The 27,653-nt window shown below is 38.4% G+C and overlaps 1 protein-coding gene across 1 annotated transcript; it reads right to left on the minus strand.

Moving 5' to 3' along the window:
- Window positions 1-21,929: 21,929 nt before the first annotated feature.
- LOC105667058 (putative fatty acyl-CoA reductase CG5065) lies at window positions 21,930-26,987 on the minus strand. The gene is made up of 7 exons (XM_048413629.1): window positions 26,700-26,987; window positions 24,128-24,405; window positions 23,366-24,024; window positions 22,956-23,140; window positions 22,493-22,678; window positions 22,145-22,399; window positions 21,930-22,073 (listed from the first exon to the last, which is right to left on the minus strand). The coding sequence occupies exons 4-7, from the start codon at window positions 23,021-23,023 to the stop codon at window positions 21,995-21,997; spliced, it is 588 nt and encodes a 195-aa protein (XP_048269586.1). The 5' UTR covers window positions 23,024-23,140; window positions 23,366-24,024; window positions 24,128-24,405; window positions 26,700-26,987; the 3' UTR covers window positions 21,930-21,994.
- Between the last annotated feature and the right edge of the window lie 666 nt (window positions 26,988-27,653).

Below are 27,653 nucleotides of genomic sequence, written 5' to 3' on the forward strand. Positions count from 1 at the left end.
CTCATCGCATCAATCTTTAACGCCATCCTCCGCCTTGAACACTTTCCTAAGGCGTGGAAAATCTCACTAATCACCCTCATCCCCAAACCCGGTAAACCAATATATGAAGCCAGCTCCTATCGCCCAATCAGTCTTTTACCTACCCTATCTAAACTATTCGAGAGGATGCTCACGAACCGTCTCCTTCCACTCCTAGAAGAATTGAAAACTCTCCCAGATCACCAATTCGGCTTCCGAAAACAACACTCAACAGTAGAGCAAATCCACCGCATAACCCACATGATCAGCCAAACCCTTGAAAAGGAAAAATACTGCTCAGCCGTATTCCTAGACATCCAACAGGCATTCGATAAAGTATGGCATGAAGGGCTACTCTACAAGCTTAAAAAAATCCTACCCCACTCATACTACTCCATCTTAAAATCCTACCTAACCAACAGACAATTCATAGTCAAATGTCTAGGCGCCACTTCCGCAACATTCCCAATAGAATCCGGCATACCGCAAGGTAGTGTCCTCGGACCCCTACTATTCTCCATCTACACTGCCGACTTACCCATATCAAACGAGGTAACAATAGCAACATTTGCCGACGACACAGCACTATTAGCTACCCACGCAGACCCGGCAATTGCCTCATCCACTCTCCAGCGAAGTCTCGACTCCATGGAAAAGTGGTTCCAAAAATGGGGCTTTAAAATAAACGAAAAAAAAATCCTCCCATGTAACCTTCACGCTCCGAAAACAAACCTGCCCCCAGGTCACCATTAACAACACAATAATCCCAAGCAAGAACTCCGTAAGATACCTGGGCATGACCCTGGACAGGAGGCTAACCTGGAAAAAACATATCTCGGAAAAAACAAAGCAACTAAAGGAAAAACTAAGAAAATTCTATTGGCTCACGGGCCGACGCTCCAAACTAAACATACAGAACAAAATAACCCTCTACAAGGCCGTAATAAAACCTGTCTGGACCTACGGAATCCAACTATGGGGAACAGCAAGTAACTCCAACATTGAAATACTCCAACGCTTCCAATCGAAAACGCTAAGATCCCTATTAAATGCACCCTGGTATGTTACCAACGAAACAATACACCGAGACCTCAAGATACCTACAGTCAAAGACGAAATACACAAGTCCAGAAGCAGATATAACACAAGAGTCAACAACCACCACAACCCACTAGTCACCCAACTACTGGACACGACGGACCAGATCCGCAGACTAAAAAGAAAATACCCACTAGATTAAATCCTTAGTCCTACTAGAATCAACAATATAAAGCTATTATAATCCATGTCATTGTATCACGCCAAATTAAGTTACTGAAAATTCTCAACGAGAATTGATTGTAAATATTCTAATAAATAAAAAAAAAAAAAAAAAAAAAAATGTTCTAGAAGCGTAGCAACGGTCACGTACGCCTACAGGGTAGTGGGGATAATGAGGGATGACAAACAAAGAAGGAACAGATGTCACCGAAAGTAAAAATATTGTAAGAGCCTCAGTCTCGAACGGTCACGGCTAGAGCTCAGAAGTGTCTTCTAAGTGTATAAACGAAGAAAAAATAAAGTTTTCTTCTTTCTTTTAAATTTCTTTTTATTTTACGTGACAAGTGCCGCGACATTAGTATTTTGCTATTGGTAATTATACGTAATCCAGTGAAACTGAATAGTTTCGAAATTGAAGTAGGTGAGAAAATTAGAGTATCATGATGGTGCAGGACGAAAGGGCCTGATTTCCTATACAAAAATATGTCGACGATGAAGTAACAAGTTTTGATGCAAGACTTGGTTTTCTGGAAAATCAATTATGAAGTTCCGTCCACTTGATTCGCTACTTTTTAAGTATACGCGTACGTGCATGACGAAACTTCACAATTCATTGTCTGGGAAATGAAGTCAGAATAGATTTTATATATCTGAATGCACGTCTAAAAATACCATTTTCTCTCATACATACACGTATGTTTTCTTCAATATTTTCTCTATTCGATAACATGAAATAACAAAACTAACTACTTCAGCCAACGCTCATACCGCGTTGAAAATACTCGTTCTCGTGAGCAGTCGACCGTGATCCTCCGAGCAGGCCGGACCTCTCGGCCCTAAGGGACTACCAGGCGTAGGCCCAAACAGTGAGCGCAGCAAGCTATTCAGTGTACAGTATACAGTGAGAGAGCGGTGAAAAAAAAAAAGCAAAAAGAGTGCTAAGCAGTGAAAAAATAGTGATAACATCACCCACACTACAAACAATACAAAAATAGAAGAGGAAAGGAATGAGACTGAAACCAAGGAGGCGGAATCCGCCATAAGTCCGACAAAAAAGGGGGTCAAAAGGAAGATAGAAAAGCAACAGATAATTAAAGATAGCAGCATAAGACCCGCTGCACAAAAGACGCGGAAACTCAATCCGCCTCCAAACCTGATAAGCAGGAACAAAAAAGAAATCAGACAAGAAAATTTAAAAGAAAAAGAAAGCGATTCTCAAGAAGAGTGTCACGAAAAAAACGAAAACATGAAACAAAAAAGAAGCCCCCAACCAATGGCAATCCCAATAAAAAATAGATTTGAAGCCCTCCAAGCTCAAGACCCCTGCGCACCGCAGTCGCAGGAAACTATCATCGAAACATTAAAAAAAAAAAACGACCTACTAAGGAAAAAAGCAACCAGACAGCCCACACCCCTGGTCACATCACCGATAACCACGAACAAAAACAATGCCGCCCGGACAAGTACCTCCCCCGCCGCTCCGCCAAAAAAAACAACAACACCACAACATTCAACATTACTGAAAAACCAAAATTATAAAGGCCTGCCACCCAGCCACCCCGCTGAAGAACAGGCAGACCCCCCCACATCGGCAAAAGGGGCCAGGCCACCCCCCATCAAAATAACATTACAAGACCCAAAAGATACAATAGCACTCATGGAAACTTCACTCAAAATCAAGAATTTCCACATCAAAAGAATCCACTCAGGTAAGCATGTGCTTTACCTCCAAAACATAAATGACTACACAAATGCAAAAAAAATACTGACTGCAGCCAACACGGCCTACTTCACATACACTCCAAAATCTCAAAAACCCCATACGTATCTACTAAAAGGTCTAGGTAACAGCTACACAGAAGCGGAAATACTAGAAGATCTGAAAGCCCTGAATATCGAAGAAGTCAACTTCACCAAAGTGACCCGATTCACAACAAGAAAATCAAGGGAGAACAACACATTGCTCCCAATCTATATAATTCAAGTCTCCCCCGATAGCAATATTGGGAACCTATTAAAAATAAACAGACTCAACTATCTAAAAATAGCATGGGAAAAAATAAAAAAAAACAACGATATCACGCAGTGCTACAAATGCCAGCGAATAGGCCACACTGCACAAAACTGTAACCTAAATTATCGCTGTGTAAAATGCACTGAACCGCACGGGCCAGGTGAGTGCAAAATAAAAAAAGAAGCAGTAGTCAGCAAAGAAAAAATCTACTGCGTAAACTGCAAAAACTACGGACATCCTGCATCTTACAAAGGATGTCCAAAACTCGTCGAACTCCGGAAAAAGATTAATGAAAAAATCACCAAAGCAAAAACATCAAAAACCGAAAGAATCGCCAAAATAAGCCGTAAGTACGTCCCCGAGCTAAAGTTCGCGGATATAGTAAAACAAAAAACAAGTATAAACGAGACAAGCCCGCTAGTAACAAACTTAGCGGCACAAGCCAAACAAAACCCAAACCCAACAATAGACGCACCCCAAATAAGCATAATAAATGTCATTGAAGACTTCAAAAAAAGCATCTTAAAAGCACTAAACGACCAACAAACCCAACTAAACGAAATCAAAAAAGCACTAAATACGCATGAAGAAAGAATCGATTCCATCTTCAACATCATCGAAAATATAGACGAAGATTAGCCAAAACACACCCGCCCACCAATCACAGCAGAAAACAAACCAGATAAAAGTTAAACATCTGAAAATCATATCAATAAACGCCAACTCTCTAATCTCAAACCAAAAAAGATACAGCCTACTAACTCTAATTAAGAAAGAAACCCCCGACATAGTACTTATCTCAGAAACCAAACTGAACTATAGACATAAGGTGCAATACAAAAACTACTCTATAATAAGACACGACAGACCAAACGCCACCCAAGGAGGAGGAACGGCAATCCTCATAAAAAACCCCCTGAAGTTCAAAACAATACAAAACGACAAAATAACAAACTTCAAAATCCTAGAGACGACGATCATAAAAATAAAAATAAACAATAAGGAAAACTTATTTATCTCTGCAGCCTACGCAGCCTACGGAAACCAGAAACAATTTAACGACGAATTCGACAATCTCTTCCAACTTTTACAGCTCGACAAACAGGAAAACTACTACATAATAGCCGGTGACCTTAACGCCAAACATACCAGCTGGAAAAACGAAATAAACAACACGAGAGGAAACTCCGTCAGAACCTGGCTAGACAATAAAAGCATCTTCTACAAAACAAACCTTTATGGCTCCGAGCTACCCTCTTACCCAAAAGGACGCTCCTACCTAGACATATGCCTAGCAGACGCCCGAATAAAATTCCAAAACTTACGACCAAATAACACTCTCAAAACCATAGACTACGACAGCGACCATAACGCCATAGTATTTCAGATAAGCAAAAACACATCCGACTACCTAACACTCGAAACGCAGACCGAAACACCCAGGTACAACTACAAAAAGACAGACTGGAAAAAGTTCCAAAACCTGCTCGAACAGAACTGTGACCTAAAAATCTACAACAATGTCAACCTAACAGACAGACAAATCGACTCGTTCATAGACGAAATAGAAAAACATATACAAATCGCCCTACAAGAATCCGTACCGACATTTAAAAAAAAAGACTCCTGCGAGCCATATATTAACTATAAAATAAAAAAACTACAACGAGATAAAAGCTACATACTATCGAAATTAAACCACCTAAGACACAACTACTCTTACGACAAAAGAGAAGACATAGAATTCCTAAAGTACCTGCTACACGAAATAAAATCACAACTAAAACAAGAATTCGCAAACTCTATAAATCAATACTGGACAAACAAAATAAAAAATATCTCCAAAAAAGACTCTGCTAGCATGTTCCCGCAGATAAATCAAATCTTCAGACCAAAGGAACAAAACTCCATCCCGCCCCTCAAACTGCCTCCAGAAAAAGCCTCCCTCATCCAAGAAGCAGGCATCGAGATACACAACACCAACAAAGACGCAGAGGGCAACTTCATAATATCAAAAACAACGGAAAAACTAGACATTATCGGCACCCACTTCGCCAAAACTCACACACAAAACGAACACATGGGCCGAGAACAATTAAACAGAATTATCATCGCCGAAACAAACATACTAAAAAATAAAATAAAACAAGACATAGCGTTAAACAAAACAGTCTGCACATTCTCAAACGAAAACACATCGGACGACCCCAAACAGCCCGACCCAGAAATAAACTACTTCACAAACTTCAATCAACTAAGCACAATCTTCTCCACGCTAAACAACAAAAAATCCGCCGGCTTCGATGGCATCCCAAACATCTCGCTCAAACGCCTACCAAACAAAATAAAATGGTACTACACAGTACTGTTTAATAATGCACTAAACAACACGTACTTCCCCAAAAAATGGAAAAAAGCCAAACTCATAGCCATTACAAAAAAAAATAAAGACGGCTCATCACCTGCAAACCTACGACCCATAAGCCTCCTCCCCAACATAAGCAAAGTATACGAAATGATCATAAACAACCCCCTAGCAGCCTTCTGCTCAAAAAATAAGATAATCCCGGAAAACCAATTCGGCTTCCGCCACAAACACTCCACAATTCACGCAATAAACAAACTCACGTCTGATATCTGCTGGGCACTTAACGCAAACCAGCGAGTAGCCGCCTGCCTAATAGACATCGAAAAAGCCTTCGACACCGTCTGGATCCCAGGGCTCATTTATAAAATGATCAAAAAGAATTTCCCCGAATACCTAATCAAAATAGTATGGGACATGGTAACAAACAAAACTTTCATAATGACCGACGGCTCGCACACTTCAAGCAAAGAATTCTCCATAGAGAACGGCCTGCAACAAGGAACAGTAAACTCCCCGCTACTCTTCAGCATCTACAATAACGACTTACTAAACCTCTTTAACCTCAACACATCCACACACAAACGCTCCATAGCCTTCGCGGATGACCTAATCATCTACGTAACAGGCCGCAAAACCAAAACGATAAGAACGGAATTGCAAGAACTCTTCAACAAAATCAGCGATTACTATCATACATGGAAACTAAAAATTAACGCAAGCAAATGCGAAACCATACTATTCAGACCCAGAACAAGCAAAATCGGCCCAGCAGAAAGGGAACAAGTCAGGAAATTCCGCCTAAAAGAAAAAGCAAACGAAGAGAACCTCATACCACACAAAAACTGCGTAAAATACCTAGGAATAAACATAGATGAAAAACTAAATTATAAGCAACACATCGAAATCCAACTCTCCAAAGCCAGCAAAGCCTTTTGGAATACAAAAAGGCTGTTTTACTCCAGACTTCTCGATAGCAAAGTAAAAATCATGTGCTACCAATCGCTAATAAGACCCATTATAACCTACGGCTGCCCAATATGGTACAACATACCTGCGTCAATAATGGAAAAAATTCGCATATTTGAAAGAAAATGCATCAGAGCTTGCCTGAGCATTTACAGATCAGAACACAGCGGATACAGAAAATACGTAAAAAATAAAAAAATATACGACTTAGCCAACATCCACCGCATCGACTGTCACATCCTAAAACTAACGAGAAATCACTTCTCGCAAGCCGCGAAGATCAAAGAAAACAGCCTAATCTTCGGCTGCTTATACCCAAACGACGCATACTTCAAAAACACTCTGTTAACAGGCTACATCCCCCCCGAAGCCTTTCTATACCTAGACGAAAAAAACTATCTCCAAGACCAAAACAACATACCCATAATTTATCATATGCAAAGGAAAATAGGAATGAAATCTATTCAATACGAGGAAAACCTAGATGGCCGCACGGCAGACACTAGGTGGAGATACAACATGGCCCTCCCCCAAAAGGATACAGAAGACAAACACAGAAAAAACACAAAAAAATACTGGTGGATACGGAATCCTCAACAAAAACAACAAGATAAAGAGCCACAGAACGGCAACGCTCACCGAATCAAAGTGTAAATATGTAAATATGTAAATAGATAAACAAATATTATACTAATCCCACAGAACACCCCTCCCCGCTCCTCCCAGTCCATCCCCTCCCAACCCCTCCCTAATAGGCTAGCGAACTGTCCTGTTTTTGCGTCCAGGCTTTCAGGACATAAATTAAAATATCGTACATAGGCACAGCGCAACAGCGGCTTAATTTTATTTTATTTAGCAATAATAATCTTAAAAAAAAAAAAAAAAGAGAAAAGAATGTAATAATGCATGGCTACGTCGTACCGCCGCGTATCGGTACTCTTGCCTGTACCACCCTACAATTAGAATTCAGCGTTTATTCTGGAAAAAAATGATGTAAAAAAATATGTAAATAACCTGGAACAAATAAACAGAGATAAAAAAAAAAAAAAAAAAAAAAAAAAAAAAAATACTCGTTCTCGTCCGATCACGAAAGTCAAGCAGCGCTGGGCACGGGTAGTACTTAGATGGGTGACCGCTTGGGAATTCCGTGTGGTGTTGGCTTTTTTTACTTTTCTTAACACTTAGCCAACCGAACGGGCAGATCTGCCTTTTTTACTTTAGCAGCGCGTTTTTTTGTTGTTGTTGTTGTTATTATCAATTATTATTTACCTGGAATTGTTCCCAATTAATTGCGACCCTTTTTCTGCTTTTATAAAGTGCAGTATGGAATAAAATGCACCAATTTAATGGTTTTAAAATTAATTAAAATATTACACCATCAGTTATGACTAAATAAAGATATAGTCGAACGATATCACACTATAAAAAAACATTAAGATTCATTATGAATTTTTAACTTCACTTTCAAGTCGTGTTATTTATCTTTAGTCATCTTTAACACTAGGTTTACGCGACCCGTCAATTTGACGGATTTCAAACTTCGAAATGAAATATTTCTAAAACCATATGCACCAATTTTAACTATTTTGCATCGTAAATTAATCATTTCATCAACAGAATTTATGCACAAAATTATTTTTTCCTAGGCTTTCTAATTTTTGAAATCTACCTAATTTTCTATCTAATCTATCTAATTTTTGTGGTATACCTATATCTACGGGACCCGTCAAATTGACGGGTAAACGAAAATACACATTTTTTTTTTAAATCGATTTATTCAAATTATGTCTAAAAGGAACAATATTAGGCTTCGCGTTTAAATAAATTATTAATAAATAAAAAGTCTTTTGTTTTTAATTATCACGGAAATGATAACAACAATATTAACGCTGTAGGGTAATCATATTTATTGAGCACATTTTTTATAAATATACTGAATTTTTGTTGTGCACTTCCCGCATACGATCTTTTTGCAATATATACAACAATTATTGCTTCCATTTTTTTTGCAGTAGCTTACTTGGCAACTGTCTCGCACTTCTGACGTTGAAAGTGACAGAAATGAAGCGTCTGATCTTTGACGAAATATCAACTCCTTTCTGGATATTTTCGATTTTAATACCCAAATATTGAAAAAGACTTGAAGGGGCCATCGGAAACTCCCTGCTTTCACGCTATATTTGCGTGCCATTTGGTCAACGACGTCCACACCAAACTTTGTTTTATTGTAAAAAGTATTGGTTTCTGGTATACGTTTGTAATTATCTTCTATTTGTACACTTGTATTTTTGGTCTATATTTACAATGGTGTATACAATAATTGTATATTTGGTGCTTAGAAAGAGGACTTTTACTTTAGGTTTACTTTTATACACAGTAAGTGTGCAGTTTTCTGATTTATATAAATTTGAGGAAAACAATGTTATTATTGTCCTTTTTTCCCTTGAGCATCGAGTTTCATCGTTCCCTATATAAAGGAACCATTCAAAATATATTTTGTGTGGACGTCAATTGCTAACCAAAACTTAATGCCAAATTTATGAGGCTTATTCGGTATATATCGCGTAAACCTGCATCGGGCTTTCGTTGGAAATAATTGTTCATCTGTTGAGATATTTTCATATGGTTTGTAACAAGCCTGGCTACTACTTATAAATCTGTTCCATATTTCGGATATCAGCGCAAATTTATCTGTTTGTAATCTTTCGGAGGCTTTCAATGATCTCGCTTCATATGCGCCCCGGGTATATAGAATTCCTAGAAAACTACGCAACTCAGCAACTGTGATTGTCCATTCCTTTTTCAAAACTCGATGCGCCTCGGTTTCAGTGCAATCGTTTCCGTGTTCCATTATGTGTCTGTCAATTATTAATTCGAAAGCACTAGTTACATAACCCGACATAATACTTCTCTTAGCATAGCCAATAGGCCCTGCGATATCCTTGAATATCATACGAACGGGCGTCCTATCTCTAGATTCGCCTGCTTTCAGTTTTATGCACTATGTCCCGTCAATTGCAATTTCAATTTCACCTATTACATTTTGGGATATGCTTGGAATGCTCGTCCTTTCATCCTCGGAGTCAGAACTAAAAAGAATACGCATCCTTCTCTTGTTACGACACACTTTCAACAAGTGTTCCTCTTCACTATCCGAAGATCCTTCTATCTCTCCACTTTCGATGTATTCAAAGCTTTCACTGTCAGCTTCGCTTTGGCCTAATTCATACTGATCTTCTTCGGAGGTATCCTCAGAACAATCTTCATTGATGTTGACATTTTGTCCAATATCTTATTATATTTCTTGAATTTACTCATGATTGCTAGAAAAGGGGGATTGTTCAAAATAAGAAAATACTGTGCCCAAATTCAATTATCCTATTGTAAATACTTACAATAAATGGGGACAATAATGGGAAATGTCTACGATAACTGAAACTTTTGCACACTATCTTTGAAAAACGGACTGTTAATGAAATCAGCTAGGACGTCAATTTGAGGGGTCTCGTAGAGATAGATATACTGCAAACAAAGGCCAAAAATTAGAAAGCCTAAGAAAAAATAATTTTGTGCATAAATTCTTTAGATGAAATGATTAATTTACGATGCAAAATGGTTAAAATTAATGCTATGGTTTTTGAGATATTTCATTTCGAAGTTCAAAATCCGACAAACTGGCGGGTCGTGTCAATGTTATTGTTATTTTTTTAGTGATAATTTTAAAAAAAGACGTTTTATTTATTAATAATTTAATTAAACGTGGCGCCTAATATTGTTCCTTTCAGACATAATTTGAATAAATCGATTTAAAAAAAAAATGCGTATTTTCGTTTACCCGTCAATTTGACGGGTCCCGTAGAGATAGCTATATACGAAACGTCCGTAACCTAGTGTTAAATAACACAACTTGCAGTTTATGCGACTGATCTGAGAGATGTTGACTGATGAGAGTTTGTAGTTTCAGTCCCGAGCTGTTCTCGTATCATCACGGAGGAAAGCTCGGTATGGGTGTACCCTTGGAAAGTGAGGGTAACGATCCCCGATGCCAATTGGTTATAGCCCACGTTAAAAAATGAAGAGTGGAGGAGGAAGCCTCCTATCAACATGGCTCCTAGGTGACATTGTTCACGGGGAAAACCAGCTTTCCCGCTATTGAGGGTACACGGTGGGGACCTGCACACATCTGGCCTCTAATCTGGATTGACGTCACACTCTCGAGGGCGGCTGAGACTCTTCCTAGTCCACCAACCTTCTTCTTACCCAATCAAAAGCAGTGTCTATTGCCCTCACTTTCCTAGCCAAAATTGTCCTTAACGAATCAGCTCATCTCGTGTTCTTAGACACACCCATCACTAGCTTTCCTCTGCCTCAACATTGTCACTAAACTTCACATATTCTCTATCTTTAGAATAGTCAACATCTTTTTACCGAGTTTCTACGCTTAGACCAATCGCGTACTTAATTTATACATACGCATCAGTGTAAATAGGTTCTATATAAAGTTGTGGAGTGAATTGTGATTTATACGTGTCAATTCAGTGTGTATTCCAGTGTGATTACTGAATTCATCATAAGGTTTGATAAAAGAAAAGTTAATAGTTGTGCTACGGCTCAACCTTCTTGTTTTTATCATCTAAGCCTCAAATTTAGGTGACGTTATCCTCGGTGTCTTTGTTGGTGTTGTGTATCGCTATACCTGCTTCTTGGACGAGGGAGTTTTGTTCTTTTGGTCTGAAAATTTGATTTATATGCGGGAACATGCTAGCAGAATCCTTTTTGGAGATATTTTTTATTTTGTTTGTCCAGTATTGAGTTTAGAGTTTGGGAATTCTTGTTTCAGTTGCGATTTTACTTTGTATAGTAGGTACCTTAGGAATTCTAAGTCTTCTCTTTTGTAGTAAGAATAGTTGTATTTATTACTTTTTCCTTTTATCCTATTCCTATTTTTTACTTTTTCCATACTGTCTTTTTGTAATTGCACCTGGGAGTTTCGGTCTGTGTTTCAAGTGTTAGGAAGTCAGATGTATTCTTGTTTATCTGAAATACTATGACGTTATGGTCGCTGTTACAGTCTAGGATATTGAGAGTGTGTTAAAATTTTAAAATTTTAATCGCGCGTCTGCTAGGCATGTGCCCAGGTAAGAGCCTTCTTTTCGGTAAGAGAGTAGCTCGGAGCTGTAAAGGTTTGTTATGTAGTATATACTTTTATTGTCTAGCCAGTTTCAAATGAAGTTTCCTCTCGTGTTGTTTAGTTCGTTTTTCCAGCTTGCATGTTTTGCATTAACCTGGAAATAACATATCCTAGACAAATCTAAACAACTCAGGGACAAACTCAAAAAATTTTATTGGCTCATTGGCCGTCGCTCCAACCTAGGCACGCAGAACAAAATTACGCTCTATAAGGCCGTAATAAAACCAAATTGGACCTACGGAATCCAACTATGGGGAACAGCAAGTAATTCCAACATTGAAATACTCCAACGCTTCCAATCGAAGACGCCAAGATCCCTATTAAATGCACCCTGGTATGTTACCAACGAAACAATCCACCGTGAGCTCAAGATACCTACAGTCAAAGATGAAATACACAAGTCCAGAAGCAGATATAACGCAAGAGTCAACAACCACCACAACCCATTAGTCACCCAACTACTAGACACGACGGACCAAATCCGCAGACTAAAAAGAAAATACCCTCTAGATTAAATCCTTAAATTCTACTAGAACCAACAATATAATCTATTATAATCCATGTCATTGTATCACGCCAAATTAAGTTACTGAAAATTCTTAACGAGAATTGATTGTAAATATTCTAATAAATAAAAAAAGAAAAAGTGTCGTGTAGCGGTATTTGTTGTTGAGTGTCGCTACAGTACTCAAAAAATACGACTGCTCATCAAATATCTCCTCTCTTTAGAGGCATACAAGTCTGCGTATACACATGAATGCTGTTGGCTCCCATTGATTCTTCTTTAATAAGTACTTTATCGAGTGAACGTCGTTTATGAGCAGAGAACGCTAAAATGAGTGTCGAATTTCCAAATCCGTATGATAGTCACATCGGGCTACAAAGATACAAAAGGTACCGTATTTCTTCTTATCCTGCAAATGTTTGTGGCTACCTATTTGTCTGTCTGACGTACCATCGTTATCATCTGACTATGTTCTCTTTTGACCCGGTAGGTGGCACCGTTTTACCTTTCCTTGTCTTATTAATTTTTCTCGTATTAATGTGCCGACCTGCCGTTTCCTTTTGTCGCTTGTATGTATTTCATGTTTGGGAGAAAATATTTCTTTCAAATATAAAAGAAATATTTGTTTAATACTTGAAAAAAAAACATTATTTTTCCGTATATAAAAGAAATATTTAAATGAATACTTTACTTTAGCATGCAGACCGTAAAAACTATGCTTACCATTCATATCCATCCATTTACACTCATATCCCTAAAATGATACTCTATCAAATTGAATGAAATATCTATTTTGTATTAAATAAAGCGCGTGTTTCAGAGTTTAAATAACAAGAAAAAAGGAATACAAATAAGTATACAAATAAGTATAATTTAAAAGTAAACTATATACTTTGCACACTTTTTTCACAAAACTTCACCGATAGTACAGTCACGCTACGATCCTGCTTACATTTACTTTCTTTACACTCTGTCCATGTAAAGTTCCATTAACCTGTACGTTCTTAAAACATCGGGCGTAATTTGTGACGTAATTGTTAGAATTTAATCTTAAAGTTAAGATAAATAATCTGCGGGAGACACAATGTTTATGTTGAAATAATATTAGGTGATATTTATTAAACAGAATTACAGAACCAAATGTGTTTAAAATATAAAATGTGTATAAATAAGACGAGGCTTTCACTCGTCTTGGGTCAAACGTCTCTCCAGCCCCACCGTCTCTCCTGGACGGTTCCGGGACATTTGGGACGCTGCTCATCCGCCGGCGGCCATCGGGGAAGCCAAGTACAATATATCGGCCGTCTGGCCAGCATTTGGCCTTCAACCACAACCTTCACGAGTTCAATTTCAATTGGCCGAGCTGAGGGGTCGCAACTCCCTCCGGGCTTCACTCCAATCCCGTGGTCCCCACTTTAATCATTGGTAGGATTATCGGTGTGGACGGACGGCCACTTCACTGTCGGTGGAGATCCTGCTAACCGAACTCCACAGTTTGAGGTTGGACTCATGTAACCCAGGGTCCAAGGTAACGGGCATCGGTCAACGCCGATGGTCCCGTCCCTGAACTTACCTCGACGATCTCACCCTTGGCTTCGGGTTCGTGGGTGCGCATAAGAATCAGGATCTGCATAGTAAAATTGTTAATGTACCTCCTGTGCTTCCTAAATATGCAGACGTCTTCCACCAGCCTCTTCGTCCAGTTGTCGCTGCGATAGTAAAGCCACTCTTCCTCCCAATACGCTCCATACGCTCTTCCAGAGCCTTGATCCTTTCATGAAAGAGTGGGTCTTCTTTGAAACGGGTATCGCATAGTGACTGCAGATATTCCTTCTTTATCCGATACGTCTCGGCCCGGAGCTCGACCGTATAGTAAACGGGCAAAGTGCCGGTAAGCACGCACAGTGCTGCGTGGGATATTATGCGGGTAAGCCGTAGATGGTCTTAGGCGCACAGAGAACCACAGAGCACCACCGACTCTCCCAGACTCCATAGAGCTTCCTCGCAGAGTCGGTGAGACCGTTAACATTAGGCAGCAACGACCTCAATGCTCCCATAAGGGTATCTGCCTTACTCCACACTTTCTCCAAATAAGCCCCGAACCTTCTGCGGTTATCTACTTGCACCCCAAAGTATCTAATCTCCTGCTTCGTAGTCAGAAGGTGCCCCTCCATGTTTATTTCAATTACCTTGGGATCCGCTTACCCGTCAGCAATATCACCTCGATCTTCTCCTGTGCGATCTTTAATCCTTTATCGGCCCACCACCGCACGATCACGCCCAACGCTGTACTTAATTTATTGTTCGCCTCTTTATGTTTGGACACGTCGAGAATCACCGCCATGTCGTCGGCAAAAACGACGGCATTCATTTTCGGAATTGCCTTAAACACCTTTAGTAGACCACTGAACACCAGATTCCGGAGCAGCGGCCCAAGTATCGATCCCTGAGGGGCATGCGCATACACATTTACACTACAGCAACCGCCTTGTTCGGATTTATCTTCCTACAGGCATCCATCAGATCTTCTTCTGAGATTCTGTAGTTGTCACTTCCTTACTCTTCTCCGTTTCTATTCCTTACAATTCTATCTTTACTCTCCATTGGCCTCATCAGGAAGAGCTCGTCAACTATAGATCGGACCCTGTTCAAGTGAAGGCCGTCTGTCTGGACTCTGCGGGCCATCCTAGACATGACCGTCCTATACGGCCTCCCCCAAGGGTTCCTATCCAACGTCACACAGAACTCCCACTAGCATCTTTATTCGCTTTGATGGCCCTCGCAAGTTTTTATCTTACTAACTTTGTAACCTTCCCACAAATGAATCGCGTCATTCATGCCCATGGTCCTAGCTTTCTGAGCTTTTCTTCTGCTCTTCGTCGTCTCCTTCCTTAACCTGCTTATTTCATCGTTCCATTAGTAGTTACATCTCCTCTTACCCATTGGTGGGTACACCTTTTTATGTTCGGAGGCATACGACGCTTCCAGAATAGTTTGTAAACATTCTCCATGCGCTTCCTCGTCGCCTGTATTATCAATAAATGTAGTATCGTGGACAAAAGGCCTAAGATATCTGCCGAATCGTAAACAATGTCGCTAGAGCCGCGGCATCGTCGGGTACATCAATGTTCTTTTTAGTTCTTTTAAGTGGATAGTTTCGTGGAAAGGGCCTGCGTGACCCTGGCCACGGGCGTTTCGGGACACGTGTCTCGAACGACGGGAAAAGACAAAAGAGACGCTAAAGACAGTATTAGTTGAGAAGACGGAGAGGACGGATGCAAAAGGTGTGCAGAGTGTGAATTGAGAAGCGAGAGCGAGCGAGTGTAGAAGCCGAAGAGTGTGAATCGGGAAGTCGGAAGCCTCGTGTGAGAATAGGACGTACAACAGCATTGTAATCATTTCGTTGCTTCGAATATCATTTATTAAATCAAAACATCATTACTTGTCCTTTCCTCTAAGACCCATTTAGTTACTACATAAATAATTTCTCATAATTTTCGTCAAAAGTTATGAGGTGATAATGAAAGTTATGTGCGTGATAGGTATAGAAGAATCACTCGGTATTGTTTAACAATATCTATTTATTTGCTTGTGTTCGTGGTATACACTAGCGCGCCGAAAGCACGGTACAATTATCGGTTCGAGATTACAAGTTCAAGCTCGGCGCGATACTTTACGCGGTGGTTCGAGTCGAGACGATTGCACAGATATCCAGAGGTTCAGATTCGCTATTACGTACGACTGCGGACGAACAATTCAAATAGGCGTCTTCCAACTTGCCTCGCGGCTCGCGATAGAATCCCTTTGTGTCGCGATGATGCTCCTTAGGAAAACTGTGATTGGGGATACGGAATCATCGGATTCGTTAAGAAAAGTGTTAGTTCAGAGAGTGAGGGAAATGGACGTCGCTGTTAATTGGCTAAATTGTGAGTTGGTGGTTGGAAAGGGATGGTAACTGCCCTTGAGAGAAAGCATTTTTTTTTTTTTTTATTTATTAAAATTCACAATTTGTCCAATTTGGACATTTGGTGGAATTTTTTAGCGGTTAAATTAGCATGTTGGTGACTACACCCAGCTGGGTACCATCCTCGTGTTTCTTAGGTTATGTCCTTTATAAGGTCTGCTGGGTGCTTCCTATTTAGTCTTCTGTCCATATTTATGGTTTTGTATGTTTCCGCAGCTAGCCGGTTTATGTGTGTTGCTATTCTTAATTCATATTTCTCGGAGTATCTGCTAATTTCTTCCTTGACCGTTGGCATTCCTAGGTCCCTTCGTATATCTTCGTTTCTGACGTACCAAGGTCCGTTTACTATTGTTCTGAGGATTTTAGCCTGTATTACCTCTATTTTGTTTATATGGCTCATTGCTGCCGCCCCCCATAGTGGTATTCCGTATGTCCAGATTGGTTTTATGATCGTTTTATATATTTTTAGTTTATTTTCTGTGCTTAGTTTGGATTTTCGGCTTGTTAGCCAATGCATTTGTCTCCTTGTTTTCTGTATTTTTTCTACTATTGATTTGATGTGTAGTTTCCAGGTGAGTTTTTGATCTAAGTGGAGTCCTAGGTATTTGACATGCTTTGTTTGCGTTATATGCGTGCCGTTCAATAGGATGTTTGGTGGTGTCTTTTTCCGTAGCGTGAATGTAATATGGTTGCATTTATTGGGGTTTGCTTTTATTTGTTTTTCTTGTAGCCAATTTTCTATTTTTACGATGTGTTCTTGTAGTATTTTGACTGCCGTTTCTGGGTTAGTATGCCTGACTAGTATAGCTGTGTCGTCCGCGAATGTCAATACTGTGCTGTTGGTAGTTGTTGGTATGTTCGCCGTGTATAATGTGTATAGTATTGGGCCTAGGACGCTTCCTTGTGGTACCCCGGCCTTGATGTCTTTAACTTGAGAATGTGTGTCCTTGATTTTTATTACGAAGGTTCTGCAGCTTAGGTAGGATTTTATTAAGTGGTGTATTTGCTCCGGGAATTGTTTCCTAATTGTTTGTAGTAGACTTTCATGGTTAATTTTATCGAATGCTTTCTCTATGTCTATGAAGAGGGCTGTGCAGTATTCCTTGTTTTCTAGTGCTACTATTATTTCGTTTATAAGCCTGTGCATTTGCTCTATCGTGGAGTGTTTGTTTCTGAAACCAAATTGGTGATCCGGTATTAGTTTTTTTGTCTCTATTATCGGTTTTATGCGGTCGTATATTATCTTTTCCAGTATTTTGGAAAATACTGGAAGCAGTGATATTGGTCTGTAAGATGCAGTTTGGTGCGGGTCTTTGCCTGGTTTATGTAACATTTTGATCTGTGCTAATTTCCATGGTTTGGGGAAGTATTGAATTCTTAGAATTGCGTTGAATATTACTGTTATTAGTCTTATTGCTTTTGGCGGAAGGTTTTTTAAGATTTTACCATTAATTAGGTCGATTCCTGGCGCTTTGTTGTTTTTTGTTTTATCAATTATGTTTCTAATTTCTTGTGCCGATGTTTTAGGTATGGTGTATTCCTTGTCGGCTGTGGTAGCAGTGGTTTGTGGATCCTCCTCCGTATGACTTTTGAGGTTGCTGTTGTTGGTAATGTGTGGTGTGAATGTGTTGTAGAGGTGGTTGGAGAATTCTTCAGCTTGTTCTTCGTTGGTTCTTGCCCATGTGTTATCTGCTTTTCTGATTGCCGGGACGGGTATTATTGGCTTCCTTATTTTTTTCGTGGCTTTCCATAGAGAATAGTTGGTGTTCTCGTGTGTGGAGAGTGTCCCTATGAACTTTGAGAATTCGTTATCGTTGTGCTCCTTTATTTTGTTTTTTATTTCCTTTGCAAGTTTGTTTAAGTGTTTTTTGTTTTCTCGGGTTCTGTATTTTTGCCATTTTGCTTTTGCTTTTCTTTTTTCTTTGATTTTGTCGAGTATTTCTTGCGGGATTGTTATTGTTTGTCTGCTGGTTGGTTCGGGAGTAGTGGTTGTCCTTGCTGCTTCCTGAATAGTTGCTGTCAATGTTGCTACTGCCTGTTCTATGTGTTCAGGAGTTTTTAACGGGATGTTGCAGTTTATTTTGCTTTCTATTATTTCTTTGAAAGTTTGCCAATTGGTGGTTTTATTGCATAGTGTTTCTGGTTTGCTATAGTGAATTGGTTTGTTTCTGTATTCAATTATTATGGGTGTATGATCGGAGCTGAGCTCGAGGTTGGGTGTTATTTTTAGTTTATTTGTGTTTAGTCCCCTTGTAACTGCAAAGTCCAGAAGATCTGGTTTTTTGTTCAGGTCAGTCGGCCAATGTGTCGGTGTTCCTGTGGATAATATATTGAGGTTATTATTTCTAATGTATTTTTCCAGTGTTCTACCTCGAGGTGTAATGTTTCTTGATCCCCAGAGCGTGTGCTTTGAGTTGTAGACTCCCGCTGCGATGTACTTGTCCCCTAGGTCCTGGAAGTATTCTTCCCACATTTGTGTTGTTATTTTGTGTCGCGGAGGCACGTATACTGCTGACAACTGGAAGTAGTTGCTGCTAGTTTGAACTGTAACAGTGGTTGCTTGTAAATATTCTTTGTTAACTTGGCTGTGAAGATAATGTTTGATATCGTTTCTGACTATCACTGCTGTCCCTCCGTGAGCTTTTCCTGAGGGGTGTTTGGTATCATATATGGTGTAGTATGGTATTTTCAAATAGCTTTTTGTAGTGAAGTGTGTTTCTGAGACAAGTAGTATGTCTATATTGTTATTGTATATGAATGTTTTAGTTTCGAGGGCCCGTTGTTGTAGGCCGTTTGAGTTCCAGGCTGCTATTTTTAGAGTGTCCGTTTTTATTTTTTGCTTAGCACGTTTGTAATTAGTTGTAGCATGACTGTGATTTGTTGGGTTTGCTGTTTGAGTACTGCGTTTTGTTCGCTTATCATTCTGGTTAGCATTTCGGTGTTCTTTATGGATTGTTTGAGCAGTTCTTTGATTTCTGCAGTGTCGTTGTTACTATTGCTGTGGTATTGGTTATGTGTGTGTGTTGGTTGGCTGGTTACTTGAGCATAGCTTAGACCACCAATGGTGTTGGTGCTGATAGGTTTGGTGTTTATTGCTTGCTCTGTATTTGGTAATATTTCAGGTTTTGTGCTGTCATGATGGGCTTGTGTGTTAGTGCTTGTCCTGCTTCGTAGGGGCGGGAACAGTTTTCGTTGTAGTTGTTTTCTTACTTCACAGCCTTTATAGCTGGCTGGGTGGTTACCGTTACAGTTGAAGCATTTAACTTTTTCTATTTTTCCTGAATATGGGCAGTGTGCAGTTAAGTGATTTTTTGCGCACTTGATGCAGGCTGGGCTTCTGTTGCAGTAGTTTTTAGTGTGTCCGTATTGTTGACACCGCATGCATTGAGGTATATCTTTTTTGTGTCGTGGTGGTTCGACTGTTACTATTGTGTTTAGTATTTGTTTGATATCATATATTTCCTTGTTATTGATTCTGGGTTCAAGTTCTATTAAGAATAGTGGTAGTGGTTGCTTTGTGTCGAATCTTGTTATATTGTTTATTGTTCTTGTTTGATGTCCAATTTTAGCTAACTCATCGCTTAGTTTATGTACGTTGGTTTTAGGATGCAATCCTCTTATGACAATTTTATAGCTCTTATCAGTTTTAAGCTGGTACGTGTGGTAGATAGCATTTTTTTCTTTTAATGCTTTTATAACTTTCCTAAATGATTCTGGTGTGTTTGTTTGAATTTTTACTTGATCCAATTTTGTTTGCTTTATTGTGTAATTGTTTTTCTCTTCTAGATTATTTAGTAGATCAATGAGCGGGTCTATTATTTGGGCCTCGACAAAGATTGGTGGTGGTTTTGTAATATGGTTTGTTTGGATAGTGGTTTTACTTACGGGGTCAGCGTCTATTTCTTCAGTTAGTGAGTTGAAGGAGTTACTTAGTGGTAATTCTTGCAGCCATCGCTGCTTTTCTGTGACTGGGTTTCCTATGGCACTTGTGTCTGTGGTTGTTTTACGTTTTTTGCTAGCCTTCACTGGCTTCCAGCTTTCATCCTGGTAGTATCTTTCATGTTCTGAATTGCTATCTTCCTGTCCCCGATGCTCTTTAGTTTCTTCTGTCTCCATGTTAGTTTGTTTGGTTTTTATATAATATGTTTCTCCTTTTGTTGCTATGTTTATAGTTGGTATCTGCATTGTTATTTTATTTCCTCCTCACCATCACTTTGCAGCACTATTACTTTGGAGCACTTTTTCACTATTCACTTATACCTGGAGAGGACGACCGTCTAGACACGTCCGTCCTCCTCGGCTGTCCGAGCAGGAGTGTTGAGAGAAAGTTGCTAGCGAGGAGCGTCGTACGTGAGAAAAAGTAGATTTCCCGTAGTGGGTGGTATGTGTAGGGACTATTGAGACAAAGACTATTTGTTCCTTTAGAGAATCTTAGCTGCATGAATCCTAAGATTTATAGCGGATCCTTAGGCTCGCTGTAAATATTCGGTGAGAATGTATCGACATTTGGCAATCATCTTGTTCGAAGGGTAGAGTCTTTGTGTAGCGAGGCACGGGACAGAAACCGTTGGGAAGTTTGCTGTCGAGTGCCGATACAAATATATTCATCAGCTTCTATACTTTCAATATTACAATTACTTAATTTATTTTAGGTTTAAAGACGACGATGTGTACTACAACCACCAGTATCATCTATTAAGATTCTATTGTATTGTAACACTATGAGAGTGAGGATATGGATCAGCATAAACTTATACATAATACTTGTACTTATACTGATGCGTTTATTTATTTAAATATTTCTATTACAAATTCATCCACTTGTTCTTCTATCAGTCAACCTCAACACATGTGAACAATTTGTTTACAAGTTTACGCAGCGTAGGAAAATCACAAACGCACTGCGGTGGCCGGACTGTTTCCAGATAAATCGTAAAAAAATAGCCATATTCACATAACAACCACGTACGCATTACGAACTTATGAGCTGTTAATAAACGTGGCAATTCTTGTATGAACCACATATAATCAATATAATTGATCACTGTACATTGCGATATTCACATACTTACACAAGAGATGAAATACTATATGATATTTAAATTTAATTTAAATAAAAAAACTACCTACTACTTATTATATGAAATAATATTTTATCCAGCCTGAATGTCACGTCTAGTCTCTATTTCGTTGATTGTATCATATATTTTAACGCCGACTGGTTAAACATCTACAAGGTTCATGAGCAAACAACTTGAGAACCAAAGTGAGCTGTAAAGACAGCAAATGAAGGATTCTTAAAAAGGTTTTACTTAGAACTATCTTATTTTAAAATATATTTATTTTCTATCATCATTATTTATTGTTCAGTAGACTTTTTAATGATAAATTATTATTGTCAACGAACAATCTCGGAACTTTTGTTTGGTGAAGGATGATAGAGGATTTTGTCATTATAATGTTGTCCTTATAAAGGAAAAATGTTCATATTCAGTGAGCAGATGAATTGCTTACAGCTCTGAAATCATGTGCGTATAAATGCCTGCATTCTTATTAAAATTTCATAGAAAAAACAAGCAATGTTGCAAATGGATTTATTTAGAAAGGAAACGAATGAAGAGACAAAATGAAAAGGATGATGAATCCCTTCTTCATAAAATTGTATTTATATTCCTCTAGTTTAAACAGAAGAAATAACGTTCAAATAGTTAGTACACGATACAGTATATTATCAGTAGTAAGATCATTATACTGGACATTTTGGTGATCTGATGTATCCAGTACAACCTGAAATAACCAAAAATATATGTATTTATATTAGTTCCTATTTTCTTATACGAAGATACTTTTATACGCACCTTGATAATCGTTGTCGGGATGTTGACTTAAACTGTTCTTTCAGAATAAATTTCTTAATTCCCATCTGGTAAACTTCAACATACCTCTCCCAATTCATATCCCGTAAATCTAGTTTCACCATATCGCTGTCGTGTAACATTGTCGCCTTCCTCGCCAAGTCGGAACAGTTATCCCTTTGGAAAGTCCATTCGTGTGTGGTGAAAAATGCAAATGATGCGAACAGTTTATTGCTATTTCTGAGAAGTTTCATCATTCTGAAATATCATTTTTAATTATTAGTATAGATGAAAACAATGATCATCCCAGAAAGATTGTTCTCGTTGTTCGAGGATCGATAGAATACTTACATTGGTTTACTACCTCGGAGTCTTAAAAATTTATCTATAACGAAGGCAGAAAAAACACGCGGAATTACACTCAGAACGTTGTAAATATATCTATTAGCTACGACTGAACAACTTGGATACCATAGCGTATCGTTCAGTGGGGTATCTATACTACATTTTACCATAGCATCTATCATCGGGCCAAACCTAGTCAATTGGAACATTTACATTATTACAATTAATGGAATTACGCGTAAAGTAACGTTTATTATTATCCAGGTATCTCAGGAAATATTATGAAATTTCAATAAATATTATTTATGTTACTATTTTCCAAAATTGAAGTATTGGGAACAAGAGTGGACTTTTGTATTCTACATTTGTTTGCGCTTTCATTGTCCACGTTTCTTAAATAAACTGAGACTTTGGAATACTATAACAATCGAATTACATTAGTTCGTAATAAATTCGCAATAAATATTACTTAAAAGGGTATGCGTTACTCGTGCAGTTGTATACTTTAACTTCATGATCATGATGGCAGCGTGACATGCCATGCAGTACATATTATCATGTCGACGACGAAATCGACAGGCACCACATCCAAGTTTGTATCTCTCCTACCCCGTACCGCTGTTGCAAATCCTTTGCCGATTAGCAGAAAGGTACCTGGTAACATTAAGTTGGTGTGGAAATTATTTGTGATTTTGAATTAGCAGAAATGTAACGCTAAATATATTAGAATACATACTCGTTACAGTGAGCAACAACAAATTTCAACTATAATAATGATGATCTAGTGGAAAGACTCTAACAAACTAATCGGTTAACTCTACTCCTGTAAAATGTAAGGAGTATTGAACAATTATCACTGAAAAAGATTTATGTAAATACCTGTAACTGCAGAAATATTCTGTATCCAACCAGGACATGGTTCTTCCAAAGAGGCACCAATTACGCTTGGCCGTACTATCGCAACTGGCAGATCTTTGCACTTGCTTGCTACAATTTGCTCTGCTAAATTCTTACTGAATGTGTATGTGTTTGGATAAGTTTTTAAAATCTTTTTTTCTATTTGGTTGATCGACGTTTCGTCGAATTTGTCACACATATCGATCACCTCTGAAGGTTTTAAGCTCGTGCTCCAAAGTCAGTAATAAGTGAACGTATTCTTCACGTTATAATTACAAATATTCGTAAACCATGGAACAACGTTTGCGTATAACTTATTCTTACGTATAAACTTTTTCCTCAATCTCATGTAGATTCGCATTACTAAAGGCTGTGCTGACGTGAACGAAGCTAATCGGATGCTTTAGTTCGTTCCAAAGCTCGATGACACGAAGAGTACCCTTCGTATTCACATTAACAGCCACGTGTAACGGCTCGTTGAATCTCACAGTGGCCGCGGCATGAAACACTATGTTTACTTTCTCTAACAACAGATTTCTATCTTCTCGCGAAAGACCTAAATCCGGCAGACTCACGTCACCTTTCATGGGATAAACTCTGCTCAAAGCTGAGGGGTGTTTTGCTTTGATGTCATCGAAAATCTGAAGACGACAAAATACCAACTCAATTGCAGAAAAGGAATTTAATAAATTTGGCTTTTGACAGGCTTAAATATTGAAAGAAACAAGAATAATATTTACGAACGGGATCATCTATGAGCTTCTTAAATCGTTGTTCTACCATTTCGTTATTTTTTGAACGAATTAGTATAAAAATAGCAGCGACGCGTGGACACACGCGCATCAATTTTTCCAAAAGACATAATCCTACGAATCCGGTTGCTCCAGTTACAAGGATCCGACTATCGGCGTAGAATTCCTCGAGAGAAATTATCTTATTCAGTCCTTCATCGGTCACATTTTCACTCGTTTCTTTATTAATTGTATCCATGTTTCAGACTTGTGATCTTGACACTCTCAATCCTAATATTTGCCATAGATTAGCATTTCCGACAAATAGTAAGTGGATAAATGTGTTAAATAATGTAATAAACTGATTATAGTTGATAACTTTTTATACATCTTTTTGGAGAAGTCTACAGATAATATTCACAAAAGGAAACATAATTCAACAATTATGTTTTCGTTTTGCATGAATCAAATAATTGTGTTATGTTAACGATGCTTCTAGTGTAATGTATAAATACTTTTTTTACACAGTAAAATCGTTCACCAAAAAGGAAGCTAAAGGAGGGTAAAATAGCTATGCAATGCATGAAGTAGAATTTTTCTTGTGGCTGTACATTAATTGTATTATTGCACATTACTCCATGAAACGATATCGTAATTGATACTTAATTAATATTTAATCTTTACGTAGATTCGTTTGAATTCATTTTTTATTTTATTTTATTTTACAATACCAAGCCTTGTGTTTCAGAAATTGCTGTTTTATAGAAATTTGATATGTTAAATACTGTACACACATATATGTATATATATAGTATACGGGCGAAGAAAATTATTATATCGAGTAATAACTAGCAACAATTTGTGAAGTTTGATATTTGTAAAATTGAACATAAAGACTTTTTAACACTTGAATGTGATGACAGGATGTTTATGTTATAATTTGAAGAGATATTTTGCCGCGTCTAAATAATTAACAAGTACATTTGTAAAAAAAGTGATAAATAAAATAAGGGAAATATATTTTACCTCAATATAGAATATTTTACTCGAACTTAATAATATAATTGCGTAATACATAATGTGTCCACTACCATTACATAGTTTCTTTTATATAGAATCAATATTACATATGTATGTCGGGTTGGCGTTACGATTAGAGTTAGGGTTAAGGGCGTAAACGAATTCCTATTGACACTAGACGTGATCACTATGCAATAGAGGAGATATTTACTAGTGCAAACATGACCATGTTGGAATTGGACAAGTAATCGCGATAAATTGATACTCGAGAAGCTAATGACAATGATCCTAGGCTCAATAACGAATCCACGGTCAACGGGATGACGAACTCTACGCTTCTTTAGCGTCTAAGTTGTACTCAATGTTAATGCGTGGGGCAATCACTACGTATCCGAGAGTTACTTGAATCGTCGTCGAGATCGTACCGGAGAGTAACTCTCCGTCTCGACGATGCCGTCGAGGAAAACTATAATGGGTGGGTCTAAGGACATGAGATCCTCGGATTCGTCAAAGAAAGCTTTCGTTCCAAAGGTGAGGGAAATTAGCGCTATTGCTAATTGGTCGATCTCCATATCGGCGTTTTGAAAGAGATGCTGGCCGCCCTTGAGGGGAGGTTGTTGAGGGGGGGCAACGCTCGTGGAGGATAGGTTTCTCCTATCTTCCCGTAGTTGCAACAAAGTCTATTTGACGGACTTCGCTTGACTAAATCTTAAGATCTATAGCGGGTCCTCACGTTAGCTAAACATACGCCACAAAGGCATGCCGACACCCGGCGATCATCTTACCCGGAGGACAAAATCTGCGTGTGGCGGGCCGCGGGATAGAAACTATTGAAGTATTTACTGCCACGTGTCGCTACGACTATTTCTTTTAAGGAGAGGTATAGAGTTACTCTGTGCCTTTGTTAGATAAAACGTTCATCCCTTTGACCGCGGCTACGTTCGGCGACTGATTGTCGCCTCGAGCCCAAGCTCATGATCATAAATCTCGAACAATCGGAGCGGCATTTGTTTAATCCAAGTTACAGAGTTGCGGTATTCCCGCGAATCCAAAGAGGAGCTCCGGCGTTCTTTCATCTCCGACATGTATATTTCAGTTTATTTGGGTTTGTTTCAATTTATTTTACAAACAAGGGACCTTTACTATTTAAAATATAATATGACTAAAATATCTTAAACGTTTAATGTATTCACCACGGAGCATATTTTCATCTTTCATAAACCAGAAAGGTCGAAGACAGTCCTTAACAATAACTTATGAAAAACCCTTCTTAAACTCAACTTTTGCCAATAAATAGCCGGAGTTTCGTGCAACTATCACACGAAGGCGAATGTTCCGATCACCTCTAATGACTGGTTGTAAATTACTGAATAACCACAATAATGAACCATTTTTACTGTGTAAAATGTAAAATGCAAAATAAATATTTTAAAATTCAAAAACTTCATTTAAACTATTGCAGTAAATTATCGGATAATATTTTTGATATATATGATATTGGTAATGATGAAAACAATTAATAAAAGACACAATTCAATACAGAATAACAAAGAATCACCTGTTACCTGTTGCTACTTCCACTGCGTATTCCTTATCAAAGATGGAGCAATAATGCGTCTTCACGATAGTAGATCCCGAAAAGTCTGTCACTGTACTGTAATGATCACGATGTAATACTCCTTTGGATACTCGTACTTTTAATAACACCACCCTACCACTGAAACTGTATTACGTCATACATAAATGATTCGATTAACATTTTTATCTCCAGAATCAAGCAAAAAATAGATTTGAACGTTTGAATTTTACTGACATTCTTATTGCTTATAATAGTTGATTAGTTAAGATGAAGGCGAAAATATTTGAATTGTAAATTCCATTTCATATTACTTGTTCTGCTGGCATTAAATAACACACAGTCAGTGTGAAACTGAAAGTATTCATGCAATGCTTTAACATAAATTAAAAGTATGGTAACATCGTTTAGCAAGAAATTCGTAGGAAATGAAAAATATATACATATTCTTACAATTCTCCAAAATAATTTTCAAAAAAAAAAGTATTCTATACCTATTCCTATGGTGGGAATATTAATAATTATCTAGCAAATGCTAAATATATATGTTGTTACGTCGCGTGAAGAGGTCCGCGCGACGTCTTCTATTGTCTGACCGTAAAGGCCTAAGAGTCGTTAGAGAAACCCTCAATAAACCTAAGGCCAACTATAAACCGAGTCTCATTAGCTTGCAGCAACCCTGAATCCTGCAAGTATTTTGGGTTTATATGTGGTACTTAAACAAGTCATTAGGTCTATTGAGAGTGCTTAAAGATTACGGAGAAAGCTGGTATTTATAACGGGAAAAACTGGTAATTATATGATAGTGGAAACCAGGCATTTATAGAATAGAAATGTCTGGATTTTCCCACGAGTCATGCCGATGGGATGCTTACATCTCCCATCTTCAAGCGTTAACGTCTTAGCCAATGGGTAGCGCGGATCCTTGTCCTCACCTTTCCTA

The sequence above is a fragment of the Bombus terrestris genome, chromosome 17 (genome assembly GCF_910591885.1).
Source record: "Bombus terrestris chromosome 17, iyBomTerr1.2, whole genome shotgun sequence".
Classification (NCBI taxonomy): Eukaryota; Metazoa; Arthropoda; class Insecta; order Hymenoptera; family Apidae; genus Bombus; species Bombus terrestris.